This window comes from Argentina silus (genome assembly GCF_951799395.1).
Source record: "Argentina silus genome assembly, chromosome: 18".
NCBI classification, from domain to species: Eukaryota; Metazoa; Chordata; class Actinopteri; order Argentiniformes; family Argentinidae; genus Argentina; species Argentina silus.
This window is the reverse complement of record NC_139672.1, coordinates 8,030,692-8,056,191: the sequence shown is the minus strand read 5'-3', so window position 1 is coordinate 8,056,191 and position 25,500 is coordinate 8,030,692. Positions and strand designations below refer to the sequence as shown.

The 25,500-nt window shown below is 50.0% G+C and overlaps 2 protein-coding genes across 2 annotated transcripts in view; one reads left to right on the top strand and one right to left on the bottom strand.

Annotated features, from left to right (window-relative positions):
- Positions 1–5,996, top strand: part of cbarpa (CACN subunit beta associated regulatory protein a) — a gene marked incomplete at its 5' end in the record, with an annotated part of 8,939 nt that extends 2,943 nt beyond the window's left edge. The window contains 8 exons of the mRNA XM_083690494.1: positions 390–451; positions 584–746; positions 876–1,056; positions 1,196–1,312; positions 1,454–1,502; positions 1,796–1,927; positions 2,191–2,389; positions 4,157–5,996. Of these exons, the coding sequence (XP_083546620.1) occupies positions 390–451; positions 584–746; positions 876–1,056; positions 1,196–1,312; positions 1,454–1,502; positions 1,796–1,927; positions 2,191–2,389; positions 4,157–5,774 (2,521 nt within the window). The 3' untranslated portion in view covers positions 5,775–5,996. The remainder of the gene's footprint in view (positions 1–389; positions 452–583; positions 747–875; positions 1,057–1,195; positions 1,313–1,453; positions 1,503–1,795; positions 1,928–2,190; positions 2,390–4,156) is intronic.
- Positions 5,997–9,021: 3,025 nt separating this feature from the next.
- stk11 (serine/threonine kinase 11) lies at positions 9,022–25,210 on the bottom strand. The gene is given in 12 exon segments (XM_083690041.1): positions 9,022–9,821; positions 10,944–11,187; positions 12,778–12,958; positions 12,960–12,972; positions 14,219–14,276; positions 16,171–16,298; positions 17,438–17,574; positions 17,677–17,809; positions 18,149–18,238; positions 18,938–19,021; positions 22,999–24,223; positions 25,071–25,210. Coding segments are annotated over 10 exon segments (1,317 nt in total). The 5' UTR covers positions 23,283–24,223; positions 25,071–25,210; the 3' UTR covers positions 9,022–9,821; positions 10,944–10,978.
- Positions 25,211–25,500: the final 290 nt, after the last annotated feature.

Here is a 25,500-nt window from a genome sequence, read left to right as displayed (position 1 = left end):
CAGCTAACGGTTAATGCCCATAGAGCCAGAGTAGCCGCTATGCTACTCTAGGTAAGAGTCACCCCATAGAGACATAGAGTAGCTACTAGTAGCTAGTACTGCAGTTACCCCATAGAACCACTAGTTTACTCCAGGTAGCTGCTTTACTCCATAGAGCACCACAAGAGTAGCAGCCGTGCCTCGTCGAGACGGTGAGGGGATTAAGCTAGAACAGTGTTGGAGTGATTATGATAGAAGTGGATTACAGCTCAGGGTCAAACACAAATGAACATTAAATCCCTGATGTGTGGAGACGTTTCTATTTTAGCACTCAAAGGGCAACGACAGTACCAATAACACTCATTTTTTATCTCTTCCCTTGGTTTTTTTCCTCTCCTCTGTGCGTACAGGGCCAGCGATGACCCAGAGAAGACTAACACCACCTATGTGGAGGACTCTCAGCCCACTCAAGGTAAGGGCCATCCATTCTACTCTATATAGCTACAATGATCGCTTCTTTTTCTCTTCTCTGTTCTTCTTCTCTCCTCTACTGTTCACCTCACCTCCCCTCCCCTCACCTCCCCTCCCCTCCCCTCCTCTCCAGAGATCACCATTCGTCTGGATGAGTCGGACGGTCTCTCTACGACGAGCTGTCACGATGGAGAGACTGACAGGTTTCTCTCCACCAGCTCCACTGGCCGCCGCGTCTCCTTCAACGAGTCAGCTCTCTACGAACAGGAGAAGAAGACTCAGGACAAAGGACGCAGGTACAGGACACTGGCATTCGAAAATGACCGACATAGATTCAATTCAGTTCAATTTCAATTCAATTCAATTCAAATACGTATTGAGGACTACGACAGTTCATCAGTACATTGTCTGTCTCTCTCTCTCAGGTACACCCTCACCGAAGGAGACTTCCACCACCTGAAGAAGGCCCGCCTGACCCACCTCCACCTGGCCCCGCCCCCCTCCGCCCTCAAAATCCTCACCATCATGGAGTGTGAGTCGGCCGGGAGCAGCACGGTCAACATCAATGAGACTCTGGCGCCCAAACCCACCCTCGCCATCTACCAGGTAAACCAGTAGCTGGGTTGAGTCAGGGTTGCCAGATCTGTAGTCGGGTTGCGTGTGTGCGTGTGTGTGCGTGTGTGTGCGTGTGTGTGCGTGTGTGTGCGTGTGTGTTGTTGACTGTAACCCTGTGGCGTGTCCCCAGCCTCCAGAGAGGCGTGAGCCCGCAGTGCCCCTGGTGTGGCTGGGCCTGAGTCCCAGTGGAGCCCTGCCTGGAGACCCCCACCACTCCTCAGCACTACAGACCACCCGCTCCAGGACTGTGAGTCCCACACACACACACACACACACACACACTGCACATTCCTCCATACAATCAGACATGATATGGAAACAAAATGTTTTAATAGAACATTCCAGAATGTTGAGAGAAACCTGCTCCTTTACGTAATGGAACACCTAGCAGAAGGAGCGCTGTGGGGAGGCTGGGTGGGAGACGCCTCTGGGCCACCGTACTGTTTCTGTTCCGTGACATCACTCCTGCAGTGCCACTGAGTGACAAGCTGATGACTGACATGTCCCCTGTGGGTTTAGCTTCTGTCTGTCTTAACTGACTCATTCTCTCTCTCTCTCTCTCTCTCTCTCTCTTTCTTTCTCTCCTCCCTCTCTCTTTCCATCTCTCTTCATCTCCTCTGACAGACGGAGGCCGTTGGGGACAGGGCCTGGGTTTACAGCGGAGCGGGGACGGAGGGGGAGAGGGAGAGGGGGATGAGAGGGGGGAGAGGTGTGAGGGGAATGTCTCCAGCTCCCGGCCAGACCTCCGTTCTGCACTTCTTCTCCAAACTTCGCCGGCATGCCAGCCTGGAGGGGGCGGGGCCTTACTTCAGGAAGTGGAAGTTTGACAGCAGCCATCGGGCTGCCAGTCTGGACGCGAAAGGTCAGAGGTCATCACTTGTATGTTATTGATGGTGTCTTATATGGATTGGAATTAGTATGACTGAGCTTAAAATGTAACATGACACGAAACTGAAACAAGGAACACTTGAAAACTGAAGAAAATGTGTGTGTGTGTGTGTATCTTTCTGTCTCTCTGTGTGTGTGTGTGTGTGTCTATGTGTGTCTGTCTGTGTGTGTCTATTTGTGTGTGTGCGTGCGTGTGTGCGTGCGTGCGTGCGCGCGTATCCCACATTGCTCCCATAGGATCTCCTAAAAGGAGGCAGTTCCAGAGACAGAGAGCAGCCAGTGACACCACAGACCACACGGAGGACGACGCCTCCCCTCTGGGAGATGACATCACCCAGCCCCTCCCACACACCCCCAGCCAGACCAGCGCGCTCCAGTCCCTCTCCGCAGGGTCTCTGTCCCCCCCCCCCACCCCACCCTCCCCCTCCCCCAGCAGGTATCCCTCATCGCATCTAACACCTTCTGTATGGAGCAGTGTGAGACTGCATCCAATTAAATCAACCTATCAGAAACAGCACAAACAGCCAATACAGTATAAACTAACCCTGACCCGAACCCCAAAACAAATACAGATAAAAAATAAAAACAAAACAGGAAGCACGATGGTACAGGGTTAGTATGATGGTTATGCAAACTGATGGAATCTGAGAAATGATGGTATATATCGCCAGGCTAGTGCTGGTCATAACACTGACTAATGAGATGGAGATTGAGTCTCGACTGATGTGTGGGAAGGTCATTCCAGAGAGGGGCGCTCTGTAAGGAAAGCTTCTGCCCCCTGCAGTAATCTAAGATATTAATGGAATGACTAATCTCTTTGTATCTTGTGAACGGTGTGTGGGTGTGTGTGTGTGTGTGTGTGTGTGTGTGTGTGTGTGTGTGTGTGTGTGTGTGTGTGTGTGTGATCGTAGTGTGTGTGTGTGTGTGTGTGTGTGTGTGTGTGTGTGTGTGTGTGTGTGTGTGTGTGTGTGTGTGTGTGTGTGTGTGTGTGTGTGTGTGTGTGTGTGTGAGAGAGAGAGAGATCATAGTGTGTGATCGTAATGTGTGATAGTAGTGTGTGTGTGTGTGTGTGGTGTGTGTGTGTGTGGTGTGTGTGCGTGCGCGTGTGTGTGTGTGTGTGTAGGGTTGTATAGCTGTAGGAGGTCGGTGAGATAAGAGGGTACCAAGTCCATGTGATGTTTTATAGGTTAATAATAGACTTTTACAATCTGCTTTAATCGGAAGCCAGTGTAAGGAAGCATGTTCCATAGTGAAATATAACATATTTTTGGGATCTAGTGAGTATTCTTGCAGGTGTATTTTGTACGGGAGATAAATGAAACACAAGGTGCTCTTTTTGATGGTTCATCTCTCTGTCCCTCCCTCTCTCTCTCCTTCACTCTCTCTCTCTCTCCTTCCCTCTCTTCCCCTCCCTCTCCCTCTCTCCTTCCCTCTCTCTCTCTCTCTCCCCCTCCCTCTCCCTCTCTCTCTCCTTCCCTCTCTCTCTCCTTCCCTCTCTTCCCCTCCCTCTCCCTCTCTCTCTCTCCTTCCCTCTCTCTCTCTCTCCCCCTCCCTCTCTCTCTCTCTCCTTCCCTCTCTCTCTCCCTCTGTGCAGGTTGGAGGTAGCAGCAGTGGTGGAGGCAGACAGCAGCAGTAGCATTGCAGGAAGACACATCACCCACCCATCACCAGAGCCAGCTGAGCCCCAAGAGAGAGGGGAGGGGACTGGGGAGAGGGCAGGGGCAGGGGAGGGGGCAGGAGTAGGGGCAGGGGAAAGGGCAGGGGCAGGAGTAGAGGCAAGGGCAGGGGCAGGGGAAGGGGCAGGGGAGAGGGCAGGGGAAGGAGTAGAGGCAGGGGCAGGGGAGAGGGCAGGGGAAGGAGTAGAGGCAGGGGCAGGGGAGACGGCAGGGGAGAGGGCAGGGGCAGGAGTAGAGGCAAGGGAAGGGGCAGGGGCAGGAGTAGAGGCAGGGGCAGGGGCAGGGACAGAGCTAGGGACAGCCACCAGGACAGAAGCAGCAGAGGACAGTGTGACAGTATGGCTCGGGCCAGAAGTCGAGGCGGATGATGATGATGATGATGAGGAGGAGGAGGAGGAGGAGGAGGGAGGCACGTTAGGAGCTGAAGGGAGGATGGACTTCAGAGAAGAGACAGAGATCAGAGGGAGGGAAAGTCAGAACACCGAGGAAGAGGCAGAGGAAGAGGGGACGCTAGGGGCTGACTCCAGGAGTGGGGCGGAGTCAGGGTCTGCCCTCACCTTCGGCGGCTCCGAGGCTCCGCCCTCCCTGTACAGAGACATCTGGAGCCTGCGGGCGTCCCTGGAGCAGTACGCTTCCTCCGACCAGAGCAGCACCGACCGTGAGTCTGGACGCAGCGACGGCGACAGCGTCTGCTCTCTAGGGGGCGCCGGAGCGCGGCCCGGCGTGGTCAGCTGCCTGTCCCAGGACCTGGGGGACGACGATGAGGGGGAGGGAGAGGGGGGTGATGGTGGAGACAGAGGAGGAGGAGGAGGAGGAGGAGGAGGAGGAGGAGAGGGCGAGGCGGGGAGCCGGAAGCTCCTGCAGATGGACAGCGGGTACACATCCATCGAGGCTCCGTCGCGGGCGCCAGAGGAGCTGCGTCTGTTCGGGGCCCCCGGAGGCCCCCGGGGGGGGAAGACGGCGTCGGAGAGGAGGCTGTTCTTCACCAGCAGCGGGAGGAAGGGCTCTGTGTGCGACAGCTTCGAGGCCACGGTGTTCCAGGAGGAGCTGGAGGACCAGATGTTGATGGGGGCCAAGGCGGAGGAGGAGAGACCCGGGGAGAGGTCCGAGACGCTGACCCTCAAAGAACCGCCGCGGCCGCCGCCATCGCTTCCACCCCAGCCGCAGTCACAACAGCCGCAACCATCAGAAACGCCGCCGCCACCACCGCCAACGCAAGAGCAGCCGCAGCACCCGAAACCGCTCCCACCGCCGTCCCCCGCACGCCCCCCCCCGCGCCTGCGCCGCCGTGACTACAGCATCGACGAGAAGACAGACGCCCTCTTCAACGAGTTCCTGCGCCACGATCCCCGCTTCGACCAGCAGGAGTCGCCGCCGCGCCAACGCCACCGCTCCCGGGTTCACCTCCGCAAGCAGTGGCAGAGACACAAGCAGTACAGCGACCCCGGGGCCGGGGCCGGGGGGGGCGGCCGCTACTCCCCCTCCCTGGAGAGGCAGAGGTTGGCCCCCCTGCGGAGGGGGGACAGCGCGGGGTACCCCCTAGACACCCGGTACCACAGCACCCTGTCACGCATCGCCAGCGCGGCCGACGAGGAAGCCAACGAGGGGGCGGCGAGCGCAGGGTCGACCGATGAGGGCGCGGCGGGCGATGTCACAGACGGTACGGGCGCGGCCTACGAGGGTGCGTCGAAAGAAGGCGCGGGCGGTAAGGAGTCAGCCAACGGGGATGGGGACAGGGTGATCCCAGCCAATAAGGGCGAGGCTAGGGAGGCTGTGGCCAATGAGGGCACGGCGAGGGCACGGGTCATGGATCCGAGATTGGACAACAGAAACAACAACAGCAGTCAAGCCGTTCTATCAGAGATTTCCCCCTCTTTCTTCCCTCCTCCGCCCAAACAGAACCTCCCTACGGCTCTCCCCGACCCCCCGTACCCCCCCACTCTCCCCCCAGACCCGACCCCCCCAGGCTCCATCCCTAAGCCCCAGCCCCTGCCCCAGAACAGCCTGTCAGACAAGCTGGCAGTGACCCTGGATGAGAGGCTGTATGCTGGGCTGAGGAGGGCAGGCCAGGGGCCAGGACCGCCAGAGTGTGTGGGAGGGGTGACCGTCTCTCACTCCTCCTCCCCTGATCACAGCCCTGTGTAGCCACGCACATCCACCTCACTGTCAGCTTTTTTCTATGGGACTTTCTTCCTTCAAAATAAAAGTAAAAAACATGTGTGTTTTATTCACAATGTTGTGAATCCTCTTAGCATTTCCCTGCAGTTAGATGAATGTCATCCATGGATTGACTGGTACATAAGTCAGAACACTGGTACTATCCAACTCAACGACACAGTTGGCTACTCTCTCATCTCTTCCAGTGTGTCGCACACATATACAGTCTAACTTCACTGTGAAGCCAGGTGCTGTAAGATCTAAACTTTTTCAGATGGACTTCACACTGTTGCTATCTTGATCATGCTATAATTAGAACGTGCGCTTTGTCTTAGAAGATGGGAGGCTGGTGGAGGTAGAAATCGGAGGACGGGCTCATTGTAATGCATTGAACAGAATGAGGAACACCACCAGCCTCCACTGGCCCATCTCACCCTTGGTTTCACCCTTGGAACCAGTCAGGAGATATCGTTATATGTTCGATATCGAGAGACGTTCTCCTGTCTTAGATAGTCATACAGTAGGAATATAGAAGTGGCATTTCCATCCATATCCTCTTGCATAGTCTCATATTCTACTTTCTGGCATCGTTGTGTGGGATTTTACAGCATGCTATGTGTGTAAAACAATGTGAAGGTGAATCCTGCTTTGTACAGTTTTAGAAAATAACAAAATGCACTTTGACTGAAGGAAGATACCTTATATGGCATGTGTGTCATCCATTTTCCTCATTCCAGAACGCTCTTCCTGAAGTGTCCTTCTTGTCATGATAATCATGAGTGTTGGTTATTATTATTAAGATTATTATTATTATTATTAATAAAGGTGACTGAGCTCTGGCCAGTTGTTTTATCGAAGATGATAAAGTTGGCTAAAGCAGTTATAAATAGGTATCTTAGCTAGCTAGGTAACACTGGATGAAAAAGATCTGAATCAGATTTGATTTGATATTCATATTGTGCCACCAAGTTTTTATAGCATTGAAAAAAAACGCATCTCAAGTACTGGAGCGTATCATCAGTAACGTCAAAGTCAATGTTTAAAAAAAGAAATTAAAAAAAAGTTTTAATGACCCCTAGACAGTGAGCGAGTCTACCCTGTCTAACAAACTGATTTACCCTCCCATCATACACTCCACTGATGTTTTATTATGCATATTGATCAGGGAAGGGGAATCCGGAAGCTTCCGTCAGCGTGAGCTGAGAGTGTGTGTGTGTGTCCCCTCGAGGCCTGGGGCTCGTGTCACTAAGAACACTTAGCATAACCAGACTGACACATGATACTTTAAGTGTCTGTGAGAGAGAGAGAGAGGGGGGGGGGGGGACAGGGTTGGAGATGTTTCCATCATGGGAACTGTGAAGTTGCGTTCAGGATCGTTGGATGATTGAAGAGTGGAATTGATCGTTGCTAAATGCTTCCAGTAGTTTGGTTTAGAGAAGTGACTCACTAGACTATCATCCCCAACAACCAGACGTGATGGTGTGATGTCTACTCTACATACAGTGTGTCATCCATTTTTTTTTTTAAATTATTATTATATGACTAATTGTGATATCCCCTGCACACACGACTCAAATGCTGGTCGGGCGCCAACTCATCCAGGAGAGAAGATGGTGCATTTCTGCATGTCAGAGCAACATATTGTATTTCCTCAGAGATGTGGGTACTCCTATACCATTTAGTACTTCTAACAGCAGCTAGTCTCCTACTAATACTGTAAAACATTGTTCACTTAATCATTCTCTGACAAACTGTGAATCCATGGGCACTGGTACTTGGTTTAGAGCTATGTATTGAGAATGAAATCCTTGTCCCTATCTATGTCTATCTGGTAAGCCATTTACTGTATAGAAAAAAAAGATGTATTTAAGTCCCAAATGTTTTGTAATGCCTTGATATGCCTAGACCTTGTGGGACCAACCAATGTACATATTCATTTTGGATTTCCCCTTTTTTTCCAATAAAAAAAAAAGAAAAAGAAAATTAGTGACATTGTTTATTCTAATGAATCCTCCCATTATCTAATGTCATGACTCCAATAATTCATTGAATTCTTCAACACATTTCAGGTGTTGTACTTCCAGCAAAAATGCCAGTATGATCCCTAACACACGTCTTGTACACATATGATCTACCGTCTGAAGGTCAGATTTCTTTGGAGATTTCTCACTGCACAATCTTTTCAATGTGCCTTGTCTCCTTTGTGAAGATTCTCTCTGTATTCACACTGACGTGGGTAGTGTTCTCTCCCTCCCTCCCTCCCTCCCTCCCTCTCTCTGCTGTGACTCACCTGCTCTCTGATCTATTCTCAGTGAAGGACTGACTGACGATAGCTGACGATAGGCCGGGTTGCGTAAGAGGGGGGCGGAGTTGACGGGGATGTGATCAGAGTAAGTAAAGATCATGGGGGAAGGACTACTGGCCAACTCCAACGATGAGCTACAGAATGTTGAGAGAGACTAGTATTCCTGATTTTTGAAGGTCAGAGAAAATCATATTGCGGTTTCAAACATGCCAGTTTCAAAGTGTGCATGGATCGTAAAATGGTGGTCCCTTCCATGTCCACACTGGAGAAAGAGGACTTACGTCAAGGTCAAGGAAGACATCTTTCAATATAAACTCAGTAACCTACACTCACCGGCAACTTTATTAGGTACACCTTGCTAGTATTCAAGGTTCGACATGTTGTGCGTTCAGAGATGGTCTTCTGCATACCTTGGTTGTAACAAGTGGTTATTTGAGTTACTGTTGCCTTTCTATCATCTCGAACCAGTCTGGCCATTCTCCTCTGACCTCTGGCATCAACAAGGCATTTTCGCTCAGAGAACTGCCGCTCACTGGATATTTTCTCTTTTTCTGACCATTCTCTGTAAACCCTAGAGATGGTTGTGCGTGAAAATCTCAGTAGATCAGCAGTTTCTGAAATACTCAGACCAGCCCGTCTGGCACCAACAACCATGCCACTTTCAAAGTCAATTAAATCACCTTTCTTCCCCATTCTGATGCTCGGTTTGAACTTCAGCAGGTCATCTTGACCATGTCTACATGCCTAAATGCATTGAGTTGCTGCCATGTGATTGGCTGATTAGATATTTGCGTTAAGGAGCAGTTGAACAGGTGTACCTAATAAAGTGGCTGGTGATTGTATAGTACCTAGAGGTGTGTAGGTGGAAAATAAAACAAATTGCTGTCTAATTTAGACCCAAGACAAACGAAAAGAGATCCAGACAACAAATGAGGTTGGGTTGGGGTGTGTTTTATATAAATAATAATTAAAAAATATTTATTGGAAAAAAAAAAAAAGAGAGAGAGAAAGAAACAAAAACGGAAAAACTAAATGGAAAAACAAAAAAACCCCAACACGTCAGCGGTGGGATGTCGAGGTTTCAGTCCGTTTTGTCTGTCCTCGACCGAGTAGTTTCCCTTACGCCAAGCTCCGTACAGCATGCAGTTTTATACATCGGTAGTACTATCATCACCATCATTCTCACAAAGGTTTAAATATAGAATTATTCATATCTGTATCGTTATCAACATCATTCTTTTTACACATCACAATGTGCGTCTTAAAAACTGCAGTTAGGCAACTGTAAAATAAAAAGGTAGTCTAAGAACTAAAAGATAAAGGGGGGGGGTCAAGGTTGACGTTGCATCTAAAGTCTGGTACGACGCAAGCCCACGGCTCCACTGAGACACTCGCAGAGGGGGAGAGGATGGAGGGATGGAGGGAGAGAGGGTGCGAAGGAAAAGACGTCCTCGCTCCATGGAGGGGGGGGGGGTGGGGGTTAGAGAGAGAGAGGGGGGAGGAGAGAGGGGTAGAAACACGACAACCTCTTCACACCCAGTGGGGTTCAATCACAGAAAACAAACTCTCTCTTTCTCCCTTTTCCCTCTCTCTCACTCTCTCCGTCACGGGGCATGGCCTCCTTTGAGAGTTCGTAGCCGAAAGGTTGAGGACACGGAGGGGCACGACATCAGCAGGCTGCTCTCACCACGGTGAGGACTCCAGAAACGGAAGGACGGGAAAAGATAAACCTGAGAAGCAGCGAGGGAAGGAGAGAAAAAGGGTAGGGGGAGGGAAGAGAGAGAGAGAGAGAGAAGGACAGAGAGTTTTATTGAGTTCATTTCATGGGGCAACTATTGCATGACAAATAGGATTCTGGCGTACACAGGGGTTTGAGAAAGCCTGTTTGGGAGCACCCTCTCTGCCTCATCATCCCTCAAGGCTAGTCTGTCCCTGAAACTTTATTACCCACACACACACACACACACACACACCTGCTACGAGCCCACAGATAAGACTGAATGATGGCGGGCTCTTAGTAGAGAATGAATAGCTGGTATTAGAGCGAGGCGGGCGGGCAGAGAGAGAGACAGAGAGAGAGAGAGAGAGAGAGACAGAGAGAGAGAAAGAGAGAGAGAGAGAGACAGACAATATCCTGCCTCCAGCCCACTCCATCTCGACCAGGGTGAGTCATCGCTACAACAAATTAATACAGAGGCTCTGCTCTGCAGTGTCTACTACTAAGCAGCTCCGCAGTGTGTGTGTGTGTGTAAATCTGTGTGAGCTTCATGACAGCAGGTGCTAAAAAAAAAAAAAGAAGAGAGGTTGTGTGTGTGTGTTTATACATTTATCCTAATGCAAGCATTCTGTGTATTTGTGTGAATATATATTTAGCCTAATGCAGGCATTACATGTATTTGTGTGTGTGTGTGTGTGTGTGTGTGTACATTTATCCTAATGCAGGCATTAAATGTATTTGTGTGTGTGTGTGTACATTTATCCTAATGCAGGCGTTAAGTGTATTTGTGTGTTTGCCCACGCCCTTTCTGAGCTCAAGTCTCTAGGAGTTTGCCTGGGGAGCAGTGGTGTGGTGACTCATACTGTTCAATAGAATCTCACAGCCATTTCCCTCCATTACCCTCCTCCTCCCTTTCTTCCTCTCCTCCTCCACTCCCTCCATCATAGCCCTCTCCACTGCAACATCTCATCACTAATTCTCCTCTCTTCCCCTCCACTTTTTTTTTTAATGCCGAGTTGTATCTCTACCTGAATCCCTCGCTCTTTTCTCCCTCTGTCTCAATCCCCCCCCCCCCCCTCCCAGGTTATGGCAGATGGATAGCACGAACGCACGCACATGCAGACACACTTCTTACCGGTTGGGTTGTTGGTGGTGGGGAGGGGGGGGGTGTCATTGCTGTTTGCAGGTGGAGAGCTTGCGTATCTTGCTGGCGGTGGAGACCCCCTTGCGTGAGGGGTTGGAGGAGGAGGAGGAGCGTCGCTCAGACTTGGCCTTGCTGTTCAGAGCCCCTCCCTCCGTCCCGTTCACACACATGGGCTTGGCCATCGCACGGCTCCGGTCCACTTCGCCCTGATCAAACTCCTCCTCCATGACCTGCCCTGGAGACAGACAACACACACACACACAGTTACGAATGCTCCAAAAAAATTATAATAGTATAAAAAAATTAAATAAAAAAAAACACAAATCACACCTTCGGATCTACCGATCTCAGAAGTTCCTTCTAGAAACCAGTTTTTTTGAGAGACGAGACCTTTAAAAAGCCACTTCCCTCAGTGACACCGGTGAAATGTCGTATCAGATCTAGACTGCGGAGTGTGTGGACTGAGGGATACTCAAAGGTCTGAACCAAAGGGGCAGATGTTTGGGGTGCACGACTTTCCTTCGACGAAATTGGAGTTGAATCATATGGAGGAATCTTTTTTTTTTAAGTTTTCAACTAGGGTATAGAACTGTCAAAGTTGCTCAGACTCTCTACCCCAGATAAGATCTGAGTCTAGGCACTCTGAGCTTTACCGTCTACACAGCTGGGCCAAGCAGCAGATGACTTTGATAAAACGGGGAAATTCTCACTGATTCAAAATGTCTCGATTTAGATTGTGGGTTCCGGAGGTTAATAATAGGAAAGCTGACGTCATCGTAGGAGGGAGGTTAACCCACCACTTCAACCCCACTTACCGTCGCTGGGTCAACTGGATTGTTATGGACATCCAACTTCATAGATGATATGAGTGTGTGTGTGTGTGTGTGTGTGTGTGGGGGGGGGGGGGAATGAAGCCTGGAATATCCATTCATACTCCCACACTGTACAACGTTTCAACGGGGGGTATTTTTAGACCCATTCAAGCTCCTGTGCCCCCGTTGAAACTCCAGAGGTTCTGTTTTGTAGGACACACTTCTACGGTTATCACTGCCGCTGTGATCGCTGGCCCCCGTTGCCAGGCAACAGACTTATGGGGGGGGGGGGGGGGGGGGGAGAGAAGAGTCTTACATGATCATTATTCTGCAAAGATGAGGTAACTCACAAAGACGTGGGGAAAAAACATCTATTAATCGGGTTAAATGTGTCTTAATGAGTGTTAATGTTCAACACCTAAAGGAAAATGGAGCCTTTCAAGATCTCATGAAATAAAACCAGAACTCTCTAAACTGAATAGCCCATGTAAAACAAGGAAGCTTGTGTCTTATTTGTTTAATAGATTTTAAAACTGAGTTGAGGCGACAACTCAAAAAGAACAGAACGAGAATGACAAGTTAAACGAGAAGGCCACGACAACCCTTCTAGGACGACACAAACGACAACAACTTCTGATCTATTCTGCTTTCTTCTGGTGCTTCTCCTTGATTCTCCATCTAGTCTGTGTGAACTGAGTGATCTCTCCCTGTCTGTCCTCTCCTTCATCTGCTAACCTAAACTCCAAGCGGTGGACCTAGAACATAAGAATATGCACCTAGAACAGGGAATAATGAAGACCTACACATAGAACTGTGTGTGTGTGTGTGTGTGTGGGGGGGGGGGGGGGGGGTGTTTCCAAATAAAGTATTCAAAATGTATGTGTTTGTGTATATATGCATGTGTGTGTGTGTACGTGTATGCAAGTAGGTGTGTGTGTGTGTGTGTATGCATTCATGTAGGTGTGTGTGTGAATGCATGTGTGTGTGTGTGTGTGTGTGTGTCCGTCCCCTACCTGGCACGGTGAAGTCCTGAGTGTATATGATGTCTCCCTCCCCGTCGTAGAACTCTTCGTCGTCCTCCTCCGTGTACCCGTGGAGGTCCTCCAGGTAGGGCACCACCGTCATGCTCCTCCAGGGGTCTCTGCACTCGGCGCTGGCCGGGATGGGCACCGGGGGCTCCGACGGAGGGTGTTTTCTTACGCACCCAGCTGGAGGAGAAGGGGGAAGGGGGAGGAGGAGGGAAAGGGGGGAAGGGGGGGAAATCACCGGAGCATTCATCAGTCAGTCTGACAGGGATACGTAGGCTTTACTGAGCCGGTCGTTAGAGAGAGACCGAGGCTTGGCTGGGAGTCGTTCGGATTGTCGTTTTCTCTGAAGAGAACACGTTTTTTTCTACCGGGTTTGGAAACGGCACGCGTGTTTATTTGGAAACAACACGTGTGTCTATTTCAGTGTGTGACGATGGCTTGGCTTATTTTTGCCTCTCTGCTTCTATTTCCAGCAGCTGGCTTTCAAATCAGGCACCGCCAGGGGCAGCTGTGGAGAGTCCTTCAGAAGGAGGGCCATTTCTCTTTCTCTTTCTTCCTCCCTCTCTCTCTCTCTCTCTCCCACTCCTCCATCTCCCTAAATCACGGCGGGAAGGGTCAAGCGTCCCCTCCTCGTACCGGGACGCCCCTGTCATTTGTCCCCATGGAAACGGACGCTCGCCACAGTCCTTGGAAGTCGTTGAGTCAAGAGTGCTAAGAGGCTAAAAGTAGACTCCTCTCAAACACACACACACACACACACCTCCTTATTCACACACACACACACACACACCACACACACACACACACACACACACACACCTCCTTATTCACACACACACACACACCCACCTCCTTATTCACACACACACACACCCACCTCCTTATTCACACACACACACACACACACACACACACACACACACACACACAAATGCAGAGGAAGAAAATGGATTCTAGCCTGCCTAATGCAGTTCCTCACTTTCCCCTCTCTCTGGCTCTCCTGCTTCCTTCATCCCCATTCCCTGCTAGCACCCCCCCCCCCCCACCCCATCTCTCTCTCTCCCTTTCCTCTCTCTCATCTCCCTCTTCCTCTCTCTCATCCCCCTCATCTCCCTCTTCCTCTCTCTCTCCCCCCCCCCCCCCTCTTCTTCCATACCCACTGACGACACAGTAGCACCTGAGTGTTATCAGCGCTCCGCAGACCTGGAGAGGAGTGTGTGACTAATGAGATCAAGGGTGTAATTGGGTGTGTGCGGGGTGTTTACTCTGAGGCTATTAACACCTTACCTTTAACATAAACTTCCATGCGTAGTTTCTAAAACATTATTTTTTTTTTTTTAAAAAGAGGTGGAAAAACACCTTCTCCGCTCTGGCTACGTCACACAGGGGGATACGACAAAATGTTATTCCTGACGGAATTACTTACTTGTGTTGCCTTATGTGCTGTATCGAAAACCTCTTGACAGGATCATATTCAAGCATTCCTGGGAACAGACAAACAGACAAACCAATCAGAAACGAGGAGACAACAGGAGCTATCTAGGATAGGGTAGAGCAGAGCACACATTTCTCTGTCAAGTCGAACCAGTGTCTTATTTCATTGACGAACAAACTACGTTTCCACCTACGTGAAAGCCAGGGGAGGTGGGTGGAAGTCCAAAATCGGGGGGGGGGGGGGGGGGGGGGGGGCTCAATCCCATTCCGTGCATTACAATGAGCCCCGTCCTCCGGTTTCTACCTCCGCCGGCCTCCTCTGACCTACGGCGCGGTACCAAACGTACACCCTGTCCCCGCGCTCCGCTCCGAAAAGTCAGCTGTCTCTCTGCATCCATCAGCCCTACTACAGCCTGGCAGGTACAGCCGTCAGCCCTACTACAGCCTGGCAGGTACAGCCGTCAGCCCTACTACAGCCTGGCAGGTACAGCCGTCAGCCCTACGACAGCCTGGCAGGTACAGCCGTCAGCCCTACTACAGCCTGGCAGGTACAGCCGTCAGCCCTACTACAGCCTGGCAGGTACAGCCGTCAGCCCTACGACAGCCTGGCAGGTACAGCCGTCAGCCCTACGACAGCCTGGCAGGTACAGCCGTCAGCCCTACTACAGCCTGGCAGGTACAGCCGTCAGCCCTACGACAGCCTGGCAGGTACAGCCGTCAGCCCTACTACAGCCTGGCAGGTACAGCCGTCAGCCCTACTACAGCCTGGCAGGTACAGCCGTCAGCCCTACTACAGCCTGGCAGGCTGCCACGGAGGAGGGAGCTGACTATGAACACACGCACCCAATGCTAAACAATGCATTACACATCCCCACTAAACTCTGTTAACAGCACGCACACACACGCACACACACACACACACACGCACACACACACACACACACTCACACACACACACAGTACACGGTGTAACCTAGGAAACGGCGTGCTCCTGGCTCCTCGGGATAACACACATTATTCCAACAGCTAGGTGTTTAACGTCAAGTCATAATACCAAATATAATAGCATAATAACCGCAATGATGATACTAATACTACGATCCGGGGCGGAAGTCTGCAGGGCTAATAGGCTGTTATGTTCCAACAGGCAGAGCACCCTGCCGACATGGTGGTGAAGGAATCTGTGTGCATGTCGAAGCAGCCTGAAGGACACCTTTTGTGGAAGAGGAGCTTATTATAGACCATGTAATTATGGAGCGACTCTCTCTCTCTCTCTCAGGTGCTGCATCATCACACACACACACGCGTGCACTGGCACGCACACAGACGTCACACACTCGTCACACACACACACGATAGAGAGCTACTCTACGTCCATCAGAAAGCTGTGGTTGGACATCGCTGACTACAGAGTATCTCGACAATGACAATTGAATGCTTTGAGTAAAGGTCTAATCTCATGTGGGGGCTGTGTGGGGGTCCAATGAGGCAGCTTCGCCTTCTGCAAGTAACGACTGCGACAGCAGGAGCCAGAGCATTGTTCTCCTTCCCCTGATGAACACGTACAGCTCCTGTACCTGTTCAGCAGGACAGCTGTTTAACAGTCCACGGCTGTGTCTGTATCAGGGGAAAACAAATAGCCTGCAGTTGTGTGGAGGAATTTCAATTGTGTGCTTAGCTGTGTGACGGAGAATCAGCGCCACGGCGCCATCTAGTGGACGGACTGAGAACAATGGGAAGGGCCGGGGTGTTTCTTAATGGACGGAGTGAGTGTTTCCCCTCAAAAGAACAGGGGGGTGGCCAATTCTTGGCCTATTTGGGCTGCAGGACGGCGGTGAGTTGAATCCTGGGACAAGAACCTCCATACTATGACAGACAGGTTAAGGGTATGAGGCTGATTAAGGGTGAGATAAATCTAACTTTGACCCCCCCCCCCCCCCTCACCTTGCAGCAGTTCTGACAGCAGGGGTCCACAGTCCTCAGGAACACTGTAGTCTCCCTTCCCGATGTTCTCAAATAGCTTATAGATGTTGTCCCCTTCAAACGGGTACAGACTCGTCGTAATGTTGTATCTGTGAGCAGGCGAAAAAACAACAACATTTCATGACATTACATGAATCTAGGAGTAACTGGAATACCTGAGAACCACACGTTACCATACACAGAGGTCATAAAGCCACTCTTAAGTCAAACGCAAGGGCAGAATTCTAAGCGAGATGTTAAAAGACGCTGATGCGTTTCTGAGAGGTTTTTATGTCGTGCTTTTTAAATGATTAAACCTCCTTCCTTACTCGGGATAAATCCTTAGCAGGGATTAATATTTTATTATTATATGTCCTAGGAAAAAAACACAAGTGGCCCATTTAAAGCGTTTGAAACCGAGATATGGTCACGGCTTTCAGGGTTCTCCGTGAATAACGCAAGAGGGGCCCAGCGCCGCTGTGTAAAAAAAACATCGGAGCAAACGAAAGCGAAATTTAGCCACGAGAGAGTAACCGTCTTCGATTACCGATGACATTGCTGTGAACTGCGAAACGGGCCGTTCATCAACTCAAGAGCGTTGTCACGTTCCTCTGTTCATTCGGCGCCTCCGGACACAAGAGTGGTGCTCAGAGCAGCGTTGCAGAATCCTAACTTTGTAACGCCACGGGAAAGTCGGCAAACGACCAAAGTTGCTCATGTTGCGAGATAGATGACCTCCTCCTACAAAACGACAGAATATCTCCCAGATTTGGCAAAAAAACGACTTGATTACACCGATAGCAGTTCGGCTCATGAATAAAAAAAGGGAGGTCGTCATCACTCATAGTGATTTTATGTGAAGTAAATCTGGTAGGAGGCAGGCTTCCGGGAGACAACCTGTTTGAATAATGTGCCATTTGATTTGTTGTTAATCTGATGCTGCTCGTGGTGGTGTATTCTGTTGAACTGAATTAGTGCCTACATGAAAAACGTTACATGAAAAACGTCTGTTTGGGTCTCGTCGTTTTATTATTTTCCGGGAAATGTGAAGTGTTTTTTTTCCTGGGATCCCTGTTACCCATGTTAATCCCTAGTCTTTGGGGGGGGGGGGGGGGGTGAGGGGGTCAGTTTGGATTGGACATTGGGCATATGACAGCCAGGGAGAAGTGCTAAACATGCATCATCGGCGGTGGCTGTCTCTCCCTCTGTGACGGGGGGCGGTCAGGACGCTGGAGGCGTGGCCACTCACAGTGTGACGCCCGCCGACCAGATGTCCACTTTGAACCCTGAAAACGTGTCCAGGCCGTTGGCGATCTCTGGGGGCTGGAACGCCGGGGAGCCCTGGCTCGTACGACACGTGTCATCCTCCGCAAACGGATGGAGAGCCTGGGGGGGGGAGAGAGAGAAAGAGGGTCAAAGCCAGTCAGAGAGAGAAAGAGAGCCAGAGTCAGTGGAGTGTGTGTGTGTATGTATGTGTGTCACGCTCACCTCTGCCACGCCCAGGTCGGAGATCTTGAGCGCCCCGTCCGTGGTGAGCAGCAGGTTCCCTGGTTTAATGTCTTTGTGAACGATTCCTTGGCTGTGCAAATATTCAAGGCCATCTAATAGCTGGCAAAAGTACCTGAGGGAGAGACAGAGTCAGAGGAGTGTGTGTGTGTGGGGGTACTATTGCAACTGCTCATCTCAGGTCAGTATTGCAAAACCCGATAAGACATGCACATCTTTTTCTGTAGTACAGTAGTAGTACAGGGTTTTCTACTCCAGCCTGTCTATGACTTTAACCTGTCATCTAGCAGCGGAGAACACTGTCCAGTTATTCCTGCTATGGAAGCTCTGCGGTCCTGGATCCTAAACTTAGGCTTGGAGTAGTGGCTGGATGCACAGGCTAATATTAGCAGTGGGGGGGGGGGGAAAGAGAGAGTGGAGGAGGAGAGAGAGCGAGGGAGAGAGAGAGACTTACCCGTGAGCTTGAAAAATTGGAAACCTTTTCTCTGGGACACTGTCCAGCATTTCTTGCATCCCGCATACGCAATACTCCATTACCATATACGTGAGGAGGGGGAGTCAAGGGAATACTTGACACAACACCACAACAGATATTTATAACACCCAAACTAACAACCATTAAAGAGCTATTAGATATGCAACACAGCGGAAAGGCATAGGGTGGTTTACAATGCAGCATGTAGGATAGAGAATACTAATGTTTGAATGGACGTGACTTGTTTCCTTCGTAGTTTGTAAGTAATGTTTGGAGACCACTTTGAAGCACACATCTCATCAGGACAGAGCAGGAGATGGTGTGAGACATGAGTAGGAAGGGGGGAGGGAGAGTGAGAGTGAGAAAGAGAGAGAGGGGGGGGGCGAGAGGGGGAGAGAGAAAGAGGGAGAAAGAAAGAAAGAGAGGGCGAGAGAGAGAAAGAAAGAAAGAAAGCGAGAGAGAGAAAGAAAGAAAGAGAGAGCGAGAGAGAAGGGATTGAGAGAGAAGGGAGAGAGAGAGAGAGAGAGAGGAGAGAGAGGAAAGGCCTGGTGATGACGCAGTGTTAGCTGCTTAGTCATGTCTGCGTCAGAAGTGGGTCCACTCCTGCAGGGTAAGCAAGAGGAGAGAGAGCGAGCGAGTGCACACGCACGCACTCTCACACACACACACACACACACACACACACACACACACACACACACACACACACACACACACACACACAGCGTATGTCTGTTCTCAGATAACACAAACACACGAAAAGGATATATTTTCTGCTTCTCTTCATTGTACAGCACGTCCACCAAATGGATGACATTTTTGTGCTGGAGTCTCCTTAGCAGCTGGATCTCCCTGGAAAAAACAACAACACATCAAACAGACATGGTCAAAACATGACGTACGCAAAACTAGGCCCAAAACTGAGGCACGAAACAGGGACGTGATCAGCAACAATATATGGAAAGTCTAAAGTGGATTGGTCCATATACAGCAGGGAATAATCCTCTTCCGGGCCTGAACATCAGTCATTCCTGATTCATCAGTACACGTTTCCCTGCTCTGACGGAGGAGGAGGAGGAGGAGGAGGAGGAGCAGGTACAGCAGCAGCCTCATTAGGGAGGGTGATCTACGAGGTGGCGCTGCTCTCTGCTAGCCAGGAGAGGGACTGGTAAATCACCCCCAGCAGACCACACATTCTCTCACTCACTCACACACACACACACACACACACTTAGCCAAACGAGGGATTTCTAAATCACCCCCTGGACAGATCCCCCCAGGAGACCTCGCATTCATCTGAGAAGCTGCTTCTCTGCCACGGCGCTAATCAATTCTGCTAGCGCTACGACTAGCACGCCACGACTAGCACGCCACGCCACACAGCCACGGTCTAGCCCACGCCTCAGCCCACGTCACCGAGGCGACGGCTCCAGAGAGGCCTGGCTACACACCGATTCCTCTAAGCCTAGCCTAGGTCTACGTCTGCGTAGGAATTGCCGAGTTTGCCTTGTATGAGGGCAAGGCACGTTTCCCAACGAATAGGGTTCTGTTCTGTTCTGTGTGACCCGAGTGACAATGAACTACCAGGCCTCTGTGAATGGAACTGTGGAGCTGGAAAGACGAAGTAGGAAAGGGAATTTTCACGAGTTCTCTCGTTCTTTTCTGGTCGCCCTTAGTCGACGGTTCGCTGCACGGCATGGGAGGGTGGCCTGCGCCCTGCGCCCTGCCCGCGGCGTACCGAGGCACCGTCGTCTGTCCTCTCTCGCTCCCTCTCACACAATCGCACTGCTGTGCCTTCTCTTCTCCGTCTTAGCCTGCGGTCACAGGCTGTCTCCGGTCCTCTCTTGTCTTGTACACGACCATTACAGCATCGCTGCTGATGGAGACAGACACGAGAGCCTTGCACGTGCGCACACACACACACACACACACAACTTAAGCCTACAAATACTTGCTGCATCACCGCACAGATAAAAAGACACCCATCAGGCTAAGGACAGGCCCGCCCCCAAACACACACACAAATATGGTACATGGACACAATTTTTTAATTCCAATGCACTTTGAAGAATCTAGTAGGCGTGTCCTAATGGGTTCCTGTCTCAGTGCAGCATCAGAACAGTGTGGTAATCACTTCTATGACAAAAGAGACAAAGTCCAGATGAACCTTCGTTGCAGAATGCATCTATCCTTTACAAAGGGCAAACACATAGCCTACTGCTGCATTCAATTTCAACGTGAGCACAGTTTTTTTCTTTCTTTTTTTTCTAGGAAAAGCCAGAAATCAGAGTGTCAGCTTTTTGCTGTCTAAAGCACTGTGTCCGCTGCGGAGTCTATCTGCTCTGCAGTGGATCAAATGTCCGGCTGTGGGATTCTCTCCAGGAGGAGAGAAACCTGTGCAGTTCTGGGCAACGTGTTTGACCCCACTTCTACCCCGATTCAAAACAAACCGCTCCATTCCTATTAGAATACTTTGATACAATATCAAATGTTAGGCTTCTTTAGTCCAGTTGAACCAAATGGAGACAGCAAACACACGTCTTACACACACACACGTGTGTGACACCCTCCCCTGTGTCTAACCCGCCCCCGCTCACGCCCTAGTGGGTTGTGGGTTGTCTATCTAGCATTCCAAACCGGGGCTCGGCATTCCGGAGGAGTTGTCCGGGCGACAGGAGTGGCATTGCGCAATGTCGGGCCAGGGCGAATATGCCCATCACCGTGGCAACCCCCTGAAAGCAGGAAGTGTTTGGCAGAGCGGAATGCTAAGCGATGGCTGTTCTGAATGAAGAGACAGAGACAGAGATAGAGAGAGACAGAGATAGATAGACAGACAGACAGACAGACAGACAGAGATAGAGAGAGACAGAGATAGATAGACAGACAGAGAGAGATAGAGACAGGGATAGAGAGACAGAGAGATAGAGAGAGACACAACTATGGCATCCACAGCCAGGCCTTATAAGGCTGGGGATGGATGGCTCTCACACGCTGGAACACGGGGCTTAGGCTTACAAAAGCACGATCAGATGCAGAACCAAACCAAAACACTGAGGGAAGGGCCAACACACAGACAGAACACGAACACACCAGTTCACACACAAACAAATGACTCTGTAAAAGAGTGACTCACAGAAAACTTGCACTTCGCTGGCCTGCCATCTTTCACGAGGTGTGTACATTAACTCACTAACTGCCAAAGAACTCCACAACACTCACAACCTAGAGTGTTTTATGTACCACCGTAAAGTGTTTTATGTGGCATTTACCTACCAACAATAATTTGATTGGCTACAAAATGAAGCATCATTCATGTGTGCATTTTTGGCGAATAAAGTGACCCTTAGCACTCTAGAATGTTGACAATTTGGGGCGACTTTATTCACCCTTGGAACTAAACTAAAGTTCACAGTTAAACAGATTGGGCTCGGTCGGAGCACCACCGTAAACAGTCTAACGCAATCCGTGCACCATTTCTAGAACCTACATGAACGAAACACGCGTGCATCTTTAAAACCGCAAAACAGGCTCTCCGACTCTCTGAAAGGATAATAAATAGTTCTCAGACCGTTCTCCTGAGAACCTGAAACTGACCTAAAAATCTGTTTTCCAGCGCCATCTCTAAACATTCGCTCCTCAACGTGAACTAATTTGACGGTTGCTGAGGCGCCCTCGGTCCCGCCTCTATATTTAGCGCTGCCGGCCTGCGGCTCATCGCTGGAGAATATTTAATAATATTTAATAAACTCCATTGTGTGATTAAAACCTCTGCTGCTGCTCTGAACGGGAGGATGAAGGGAGAGAGAATAGGCAGCAGACAGACAGAGACAGACAGAGACAGACAGACACACAGACACACACACACAGTGGCTAGCAGTGATGTTATTGCCTGATGCAAGAACGAAATGACGTCAACATGAATAAGCCAACGTTTGAGCAGACGGAGTTTGGATCGATGAGCGAAACGTGAGATGAGCGATCCGAGTGAACAAGTAATAGGAAAACGTAACCATACTTTCATCATGGGAAAAGACAGGATGAGGGCCTATTAATCATCAACTGTGATGAATGGCACGCACGGAGAGAGACAGACACAGAGAGAGAGAGAGAGAGAGAGAGAGAGAGAGAGAGAGAAGGAGAAGGAGAGCCCGGGATGTATTTGAATAGGAGAGAGCATAATGCAAACAAAGCTTAGCAGTGTTGTTGTGCACTTTAAACAGGGGGACAAGGATCAGTGGTGAGAATGGAGAACAGTACACGACCAGAATGGAGAACAGTACACGAAGGCATACCGGGGGTTCCATCCTTAACGATATTCATAGAGACACTTCATTTCAGAGACACGATCTGGCAGCCTCTAAACCGAGGCAATCACCACCATTGCGGTGACAATGGGTCTGAACTGAATAACTGACCAAATAACAGCGACCGCGAGAAGGGGCGGAAATGAGAAAGAGAGTGAGAGAGAAGGAGAGGGTGATCAAGAGAGTGAAAGTGAAAATCATGCCCGTGGGGGGGGGGGGGGGGGGGGGGGGGGGGGGCACAGAAAGCGAAATATAAGACACTGAGAGAGAGTGAGAGAGACAGTGAGAGAGAGAGAGAGAGAGAATCGAACATCCCGTTCCGGCCGGTTTCGTCCACATAGACATTGAGATAAAGTGAGAGAGACAGTGAGAGAGAGGGAGAGAGAGAGAGACAGAAACCGAAAGATTGACAGTGAGAGACAGTTAGAGAGACAGTGAGAGACAGTGTGAGAGAGAGAGAGAGAGAGAGAGAGAGAGAGAGAGGGTGATCCGAACATCCCGGTCCGGCCGGTCTCGTCCGCTTACTTCTTCACGTTGGCCTCTCCGTTGGGGATCCTCCTGAGCTTCTTCTTCTTCAGGATCTTCACGGCTCGGCGGCAGAGTGTGTCAGAGTCCAGCATCTCCTTCACCTTGCCGTAGGAGCCCTCCCCGAGCAGGTCACCCATCAGGTACTTCCCTATCAGCTTGGCCCTCTTCCTCCGCGGCTGGTAGATCACCTCCGTGGAGTCGATGCGGTGGATGAACGTGTCCATCCCCATCAGCTCGTTCTCGGTCAGGTAGTCCAGGTGCTGAAGCTCCCCGACACTCATGGTGAACAGACCTCGAGCCTTTCACTGGGGGGTGGGGCCTATTGCACTGCAGCGTTGGCTGCTCCGGTCACTTTCAATGTGACCGTCCTAACAGGGGAACTCCCCTGAGTTCGCCGGACGCGGGGGGTGAAGTTGCCTCTAGACGCTGATCTATGGTCAGTTTTGGGTTCCCCTCCTAGTTGTTAGGGTTAGGATTGGGGGGTGGGGGGGAGCCGGTGAAGCTGATCCTGGATCTGTGTCTAAGGGCAACTTCCACCTGGAGCGACCTCTCTGTTGGGTATGCCACAGCAGGCAGGGATGCAGTTCAATTAGAAAACACTAAGGGGCACAGGAGGGGAGGGGGGGGGGTGAAACCAGGCCTGAGCATTGAGAGAAGGGGTGGGGATTGTTGACGTTGGGATAAAGTGGATCTGTAAACATTGGGGTTGTTTCAGTTTGTGATGAGGGGGCTGTAACGGTTCCACATAGGTCGTAGTAAGCTTAGACCCAGACAGGCCGGGTGCAGAGTCAGTAATTCCGGTAGAGTTCAGGCTGTTCTGGGCTGTTTTTGTACTCCTCTGAGGGAGACAGGTGCTGTGTTGAGTAGATAGAGAGGGGATGTTCTGTTAGAGATTACATTCCTCTGCTTAACCCCATGTCACCTCCATCTGTGATCTGATAAGAGACGGGGAGACGTAACCAGTCCTGTTTGGAAGCCAAGCACAGCATGTCTGTTGTAGGTCCTTGCTGTGATGCACAGTCTACTTCAGGACATTTGTGGAGCCTTCAGCTTGCCTTGATGTCCAGATACAATACACATGCATACATACAGTACAGAATAAGTCCATTCAGTCTTTGGTATGGTTAGAACCTCTCTGGATCCTGGAGTTTTGACAGCTCTTTAGTGTGACTGACGGTCTGTCATCCTCCTAGTTGCCAAACAGGATTCTGTTCCACAATACCTAGGGTCAAGAACCACACCAACATATCAGCAACCATGGCATGATTCATAACGCACGGTAATATTGTGATATAGCTAACAAGCTTCACTGTTGCTGTATACAAAAATAAAATAAAATAAAAAGGCTGTCAAATGTTAATTGTCGTATACTCTCAATTTATGAAACTTAAAGCCTCGTATACTAACTACCATTTCAACGTGAATCTAATATCAAATGTGTTATTTATTTGAAATGATCATTGACATTCATTGTGCAGTGAGAATTACATTTCTTCTGGCAACGTTATCAAGCTGTGGTACTCGCACGGATCATTCGTGTCGCACATCGAAAGCCTGCAACAAAACCAAACTGTACTCGTTGTACTAAGTTGGCTAGCTAGCGAAATAGCTTAGTATTACTATTTCTTATGGTTGTTTGACGTTTCATACCTTTTTCTTACCAACTATCTAGCTAGCCAGCTACAGCAAAGGCATCATAACTCGACAGAGGACGAGTCGGCTGGGCAGGGTAACTTGGCTTGCGAAATCAGCTACGCCGGCTAAACTAGAATGCTTTCTTGACCTACCAACAACTCGTAATACTACACTTTCAAATTACATTACCAACAAACTCCGCTAAATGCATGCATTATATTTGGTTGACGTTAGCATGCTATCTCCACCCGGCAAATCTTGGTAAAGTAGCCAGCTAGTTACCTGTCTAACTGGCGTGCCAACTGACTAGTATCTACGCTGCCAATAACAAACTAGCTAAACTAAGCTAGGCGGCTAACGCGGCTCAAAACAGATTGTAGTGTGTTGCCAGAGCTAGCGAGTTACTGTCGGCATTCTGTGGCAACGGCTCTCACCTTAGCATGCAGTCATTCAGAAGGTTGCTACAGCTGTAGATCTCCTGTTTATCATTTAGTCCTCCGCTGTAGTGTTTTTCAGTGTCTGCATAAATATGAGAGGTTTGCTATTCTTGCTGCAGCTGCTATCAGGTTGCCGCCATCTTGTTTACCTCCCCCCTCGCTGGAGTCTGAAAGCCAACCTCTCACGTTAATGCGTCAACATTGTCCCAGGTTTTTTTTGTGTGTATTTCACACTCACAACGTTCTTCACAGAAATGTATTTCAGCACTTAACATGAATGTTCTGAATAATTAGAGAGCACTAAAATAAGGAAGGTCAAAATAGCCGATCATTTAATGATAACGTAATATGCACATATGGATTGTAATGGCATCATAAAAAAGGGAGTCCTAGATATTGGATTTGTACAGTGTCAACTCAGGCGGCA